General features: G+C 35.2%; 1 protein-coding gene across 3 annotated transcripts; it reads right to left on the bottom strand.

The window, feature by feature from the left end:
- Positions 1–278: 278 nt before the first annotated feature.
- Positions 279–7,335, bottom strand: LOC109819089 (putative WRKY transcription factor 32). 3 transcript variants are annotated; one of them, XM_020384681.3, is made up of 5 exons: positions 6,975–7,335; positions 6,848–6,882; positions 4,325–5,022; positions 4,044–4,202; positions 279–963 (listed from the first exon to the last, which is right to left on the bottom strand). In XM_020384681.3, exons 1-5 carry the CDS (start codon positions 7,102–7,104, stop codon positions 609–611), a joined length of 1,377 nt encoding a protein of 458 aa, XP_020240270.2. In that variant the 5' UTR covers positions 7,105–7,335; the 3' UTR covers positions 279–608. The 3 variants fall into 3 exon arrangements, with proteins under 3 accessions (XP_020240270.2, XP_020240268.2, XP_020240271.2); XM_020384679.3 differs by having other exon boundaries at positions 6,827–6,882; positions 6,975–7,333; XM_020384682.3 differs by having other exon boundaries at positions 4,325–4,884; positions 6,827–6,882; positions 6,975–7,333.

Genomic DNA, 7,335 nt, shown 5'->3' with positions numbered 1-7,335 from the left:
ATAGATTTATTTTGATCTTCATTTCTTCTTGTTAGGCGTAATTCATATAAAAGGCTTAGACAATTCATTAGTCCATCAAATTTCACTTAAAAAAAACCTTTTATTTTATTATTTTCTTGACAAAGTTATTTATTTCCTTCTTATTTTATGATAAACTTTTATCTTATTTTCCCCCCTCTTATTTTATAACGATTTGAAGAAATGTTTCTTTTTTATTCCGGCAATTCCCACAAAAAAAAAAAAAAAAAAAACTTCCCTTCATTATTTTTCCTCACAAATAAACAACATAAATACTATATTTCCATTATATCATTATTATCTGCCTCCTTTCTATTTACACTAAACAATGTATTAAGAGTGCAATTGAATGAGAATGCTATCCTCACCTATTCTCACTCTCCGTGAGAAAAAGATACCGCTCAATTCTATATTCGCTCCACTAAGCAAGCTGTTTCAGACAAGCTGCTGAACGTGCACAAGAAAATATACATGTACGGCTCTACCAAAAGACTAAATGGGGGAAAAATTAAGAAAGAGAAGATAAAAATTACATGAGACCTACCAAATAATTTATATGGATACAACTGCATGATTTTAGAAAGATGTATTCAAAAAGGTTTAATTTCATAGCCTATGCTTAGAAGAGCTCGAGCTGACTCAATTGCTTTCTCACCCCCAAGGTCCAACGCTTCGCCAGTTAATTCTCCTTCTGTTTCCTCTGAGCATTCAGAAGTTTCCTGGTTTTGTAGCAAGCCAGTTTTTCTGCTCTCCAAATTGTTCATTGAAGCAGGTACTGCAGCAGCCACATGCGAAGCACTTGATGGACCATGCCGTTTCTTTGGCACAGGCTTATCATGATCATGTAATCCCTTGTATGTTACCATGGGAGCTTTTGAGTTATCCACAGCAGTCTCAACGTGCTTCCGAACAGGACATCCAGAAAAAGTGCATCTGTAGTAGTTTCTGAAAATTCAAGCCACATAACATTGATAAACATAAAACCAACCAAGAGATTTCAATAGCCAGATTAAATGAAAGCAGAAAGGGAAGTTAACATCCCATTTAAAGACAAACGGAGCTTTTAAACTATTTCAAAACTTTTTGAGAACTGCTTCAACACAGACATGTTTGTACCCCTACCTTTTTTGCTCATACAAAGCACCTTTTCTCAGAAAAATACAGAAGGAAAGGATCAAACTACCAACAATACAACTTTCTATCCTCTGTGATTAGTGGAAATTCTAGAGAAATATGCTAAGCTACATACCAACCCTTGATTTTGTATACTAGAAATAGATATATCGTGTTTTTGGATTAACTTACTTATGTTTGAATGTGTTGAAAAAAAAAAAAAAAAAAGGTAACATTTTCCTCTAAGTTAATTAAAAAAATGCACATCGATCCTCATGCATTGTAATATTAAATGCAAAATACAATTCAGAACTAGAATAAAGGGGCATACAAATCTTGAATGAAGATCAAGCTCTGATGAAGAGGAACAACTTGTTATTGCTAACATGGTAAGTATCATGCAAGGTTGTTGATAAATAATAGTTTATACGGTGAGCCGAAAATCTCCCATAAACATATGGCAGACGGCATGGTGGCATATAGTAGACAAAAAATGATAATACATACATATGTATATATAACATAACAAAATGGAATAAAAGATAAGGAACAAAAAATAATCTTCAATGTTCGAACAAAATAGGAACTCAAACCGGACCTAATAGATGAAGATTAGATGAACAATAGAAGAATAAAAAATGAAGAACAAGAACTCAAATGAATCAAAACAGATGAAGAATCATTGAACAAATAAGGAAGAAGTAGTAAAAAGAAAAGGAATAAAAAAACTTAAAAAGAAAACAAGAACCTGTTTTGAACCTCACTCTAAAGTTGTTTGCAAGAGTGAGGGCCACCACAATTCAGGTTGTCAGAGTTGAACAAAGGTTCCGAGAACCCTAAGATAGCAGCAATGCTCAGTGTTGAGAGCAACAACAACCCTAAGATAGCAGCAATGCTCAGTGTTGAAAGCAACAACATTTCGCATTCAGGGCAGAAGTGTTCGGGGTTTTCTTTAAAACAGGTTGGGCCAAGGTCAAAAAAAGAAAATACCATATCTGTCATGACCATTCTAAACCTTTACAAAGCAACGGCCATGGCAGGCACCATGGTGAATATGGTGGACGCAGCCATAAAACATCAAATAATGGATGGAAAATGGCGATTTGGCTAAAGACCATTCCACTATTCCGTTACAATAATGGTTATTTGAAAACATTGGTATCATGCCCATGTCTCAATAGAGCTGTAAATAACATCTCAAGAATGGTAAAAAAGGTTATGACAATATTCTTCACGGGTAAAAATGTTTCAGCATATTGGGAGATATTCAGCTTGTATTTTAAATTTATTTCAGGTGTTGAAGATCTAGCTCTATCGCACATTTGAATTTGGTTAATATATGGACTCCAGCAAATCATTAATGCCTTTTTTATTGGATAAAATCAACCTAAATTTCATAACAATTGTTGTTCGACCTTCTGGTTACTGATGCTGATGATGGCACACCAAACTGTAGCCAGGTGACTGTGAGTGTATTCTCATGGTAAGACAGTAAACGACAAATGTATAGTTTGGCTAATTGTTATTATTTTGAGAATTGATTTTACAATGTCATGGGGGCTTGTTTGGCTATCTTAGTATCTTCTGAAACAACTGTTGCAAGAAGAATTATATCCTCTCAAAGAGTACCATTAATGAGAAGCTGCTTAATGTTTCTTAGTTTTATCAAATTTGCCTGTGCATACATTTATGAAGTGTTTTATAGTAGACAATTAAAAAATAATTTCACTCAGAATCTTAAATAACAGATCCGAGAAGTGGTGTCACGCAATGATTTTGTGCATTTACTCCCCCCTCCCCACCAAATAAAAATAAATAAATATAGCAGCTTTATGAAAATACTCTTTAATTGTAAAGCTGAGTGCCAAGAATCACAGAATAGATTCTCAGCTATGATTTTTCCACCACAATATCACACTCTCCCTGATTTCAACTCATCACCAAATTATTTTTTGACTGAGTTCACAACCTGCTGTCATCAACTTGTAATTAATGGGCATAGCAATTACTGATAGCTTGTTACTACTTTGTAACTAGAAGATGTGCAATGGAAAGCAATGGCATTGGCATTTACAGTGATGTCTATCTGCATTCTCTTGAGGATCCAATTAGTCCAACTTTTATGGACACGCACTTGCATAAAGGATGCATAATTTCTTAGAACATTTGATAGGAACTGAAATTATTATAGAATTATGGTGGAAATCAAGGAACCAGCCTTCATTCAGCATATAACAGCATGGTGAAATAGGGATAAATCATAAAGAAAAACTCAGAAAATAATCTCTGCCCTGGGGCAACAACCACCCATCAATTCCCAAATGATTGCCTACCCTCCTCCATGTCCATCCTCCCCCTCATATTCATGCTCCCCACTGATTCCCATATCTTCCCTCCCTGTCACTTGCTGTCACATGTCCATTATGTTGTTATTCAGAATAACAGAATTCAAAACATTGCTCTAAACCTCATTTCCTATTTTACCCTCTTTACTTTTATTATGCCTTCCACAATACACTTTCAAGATAGGCCAATGATGGGTCAATCAATATTAAATGAGGACATGCAAGCCTTGACTCGAATCAAAACATTCACAAGCATTAATAAGCATTCCATTTCATGAGCCACCAAAACAATGGCATACATAAATAAAAGCAAGTGCAACATTTTTTGAAAACAATATCTTGAATGGATTTGACACTCAATGTACTAGTCCTTGATCCTTACCACCAAATACAAAAAAAGAAAATATATATAGTCATCATTTAGGTTAAGTTTCAAAACCAAATCAAACAGAAAATATACTAATAAAATTCTTCATTGCAGCTTCAACTCCCACAGAAGTAAGGAATTATGAATATGGGTATTATTTAAAATTATGAAAAGAAAGCAAGAAATATATAGCCATGCACCTGATGTATGGATTCCCCTTCACCAATTTTTGTCCATACTTGCGCCATCGATATCCATCACCTGATATCCCTTCATCATCCGCCACATGTGCAACAAACTTTGGTTTCTTTCCAGGTTTTACTGCTGAATCCATGCATGCTAAATCACCTTTGTCCAATCTAATTATCATGTTAAGGAGAAGAGCATTAGGCCATCATATCAAAACACAATCAGGAGAAAAAGTGCCTACTCTTTAAATTATTTTCCTATGAAAAAAAAAATGAATTTACATGCAACTTGCCTTCTTTTTGGCTTTGTGACATTAACATGCTCTTCCTTCAAAATAACATTACCATTCTCACCATTAGACGAGTTTTCTAGATTCTTATCAGCACTGGAAGGTGGTTCTTTCGGAGAAGATGATGGATTAGAATCATTCAGAACTCTGACTGACTGCTTTGGAACACTGCTTTCTACTTTAGGTTCACTGGAGGGAAGGAACTTACTTTCCTTAGCAAAATCAATTTTATGTGGGGGATCATGACTATGTTGACTTTTATGAACAATCTCTATCACATTTCCTGAATGGTCACAAAATTTAATCTTCTTAGCAGAACAATTTGAATGGGTACACCTGTAATAGCTTCGAGAACCCATAGGACTCTTCACTTGCTTCTGGCCATACTTCCGCCAGTTGTATCCATCAGATTCAGATGCAGATTCCCTTGCAACAGAAACAGAAGATAAGGTTGTACCACCACAAGGAGTTCTTTCGTCTACTTCTGGCACTTGTACACTATTAGCCTTAGGAGAAGACAGTCTCTGTTCTGGAATGGTTGTACATGGGGCAGATGATAAAGACTGTGATACAGATGTTGGTGATAGTTCAGACAATGAAGTTGAACAAACAGACACCTTAAGTTTATTTTCTGTCTGTTTTTTAGGTGCCTCAACTGCCCTTTTTACAATTGTTTCCTCAACAGGAGGCCAAGCTGACTCCTAACCATAAAATGGTGCATTTCAGTGCTAAAGAAGCCAAATAAATGGAACATGCAAATTTTTTGTGCTTAATTTGAATCCAAAAATATTTCATGGTTGTGTTCTGCGTGGTTCAGCAAGAAAGCAATCAAATTACTAATTAATAAATGCAACTAGAGTTCCAACCTAGGAGAGATATTACTACGAATTTAAGAAAGTTTTATGGGTTGCAGTTTCATATCACCATTCATCATTGTATAATCTATATTGTTCATAAAATCATACGCATTCCAAAATAAGACTCTTGATACATCATTAATGCATCTGGGCTGAATCAAGACGGGAAGCCAAACTACAAAATCAGGACCTCTTCAAAGACTCATTATCCCTAAAAGCTCTTATGTGAAAATTGAGGAATGATTCATATCTCTAACACACCCCCTTCTAATGATCCCCGGGACCCCGTCGGCCTAGAACCATGGATGTTTTGTTCTAATGAAATTTAAATTAATTATGAAGGGAAAGCATGAATCGAAGTATCAAACTCCCATCCACTTGTTCATGGAGGCTCTAATACAAATTACCAAGAACCTGGAGTTTACTTCTCATTTTCTTTTGAAGTTTCACGTAACCCCAAGTTTCTAAGCCTCTACAAATGATTTTTAAAGGACCAAAAAGGCATATAACTTTCAAGGAGTTCATGAGTTTCAAATTGCACATCCCTGCAACATGCCAAGTTCTCAAAACAGTGACACAAACCACTATGGGTGCATTTAAAAGAGCTTATTTACAACTTATTTAGACTCATCTTATGATATAAGTATATTTTCCAGAGAACTTGTGAAAATAGCATGAGATACGTCCACTATAAGTTGTTTCTTGTCTATTTCAATAGGTTCTCCTTAATAGCTTATTAAAATAACTTACATCTTATATGAAGACAGTTGAACTCTTTCTTCTTCAAATAGAGAAACAACTTTTACATAACGGGTGGAGGGAGGGAGCGACCCTGGAGTTTTAAAACTATTTTTATGGCCCCCAAAATTAATAAAAAATATATATTATAGGTTGATTGATGAAAATTATCATGTTAGTTTACACTTATGAAAAAAAAAAAGATAGAAATATTTAAAAATATATGTAGGATTGATATATAATGTGATAAAAAGAAAGATAAAAAAAATAAAAATAATAGTGAACTATTTATGATGTTAGAGTATTTACATATAAGTGTTAAAAAAAAAAATCTTGACCCCCTCAGCACAAAGTTCTGGCTCGGCCCATGCTACTGACATAATAAACGCTTATTTAATACGCACTTAATTGATTAGCCAAATGCATCCTAAACCTATATCTTCAGCAACTCATAAGAACAAGAAGCAGCAATAGAATAATGGCTCAGAAACACTTGTAGAATAACCCATCAATTTAGTCCTTCATGTATTATTCTCTCTCGAGTTTAGTTCCTCATATAATAAAATTATATAAGTAATCCGTCTGATTATCAAATATCAATGACTTTAGTCACGGAGTTTATATATTTTCACTAACCTTTAAGGACCAATTTGATGGATTTTTCAATACTTGGATGGCTATTTATTATGATCTCTAATATTTAAAAGGGTCACTTATACAATTTTTTACTTTAAGTTTTTACTTTAAGGACCATTTATGAAATTGAGGGTTTCCTATCGAAGGGCACAAGACCAAGCAGAACACTAGAAGAATCAAAAGAATCACAACAACAAAACAAGGTTCGAAATCCACGACTCAATTAAAAATCAAACATAATAATGATAACAATTTAACACAGAAATGCTCTAACCTTATTCTCAGTTTCACCAACCTTAGCATAGCTTCTCTGCTGCTGCTGCTTCATATCTACGGCATCAAACACACAATACCATTCATTATTCACTAGTTTCAACAAAACAAGAGAGAGAAGAAAGAACAGTGATCGAAACGCAGCGTACAAGTAGGAGCAAAGTGGTCGCGCGGAAGCGAAGAGCAGAGCGCTAGGGTTTCGGAACGAGTAGAAGTGAGTGACTCGGTCGCGAGCGACGAGTGAGTGACTCGTTGCTGCGTCGGTTCTTCCTCTTCCATGACAGTGCACGACAACTTTTGGTTTGTGCAGTTTATGATTCCACTTCGAATTCTCTATATTGATCGATAGTGAGAGCGAGTTGTGTTGTGTTATGTTGTCATTGTTGTGTTGTGTCGTGTCGGGGTATATGTGTCTTTGACTGCTATTGACTACACTCTTTCTCTCTCTTTCAGGTGGCTTGTCGGGTTTTGTCACAACTACGCAACTGAGGCTGTCTGCACAGCTGCGTA

Source organism: Cajanus cajan, chromosome 2 (assembly GCF_000230855.2).
Source record: "Cajanus cajan strain Asha chromosome 2, NIPB_CcT2T_4, whole genome shotgun sequence".
NCBI lineage: Eukaryota > Viridiplantae > Streptophyta > Magnoliopsida > Fabales > Fabaceae > Cajanus > Cajanus cajan.
Note: the sequence above shows the minus strand (reverse complement) of the source record. Positions and strands in the feature narration are given on the sequence as shown.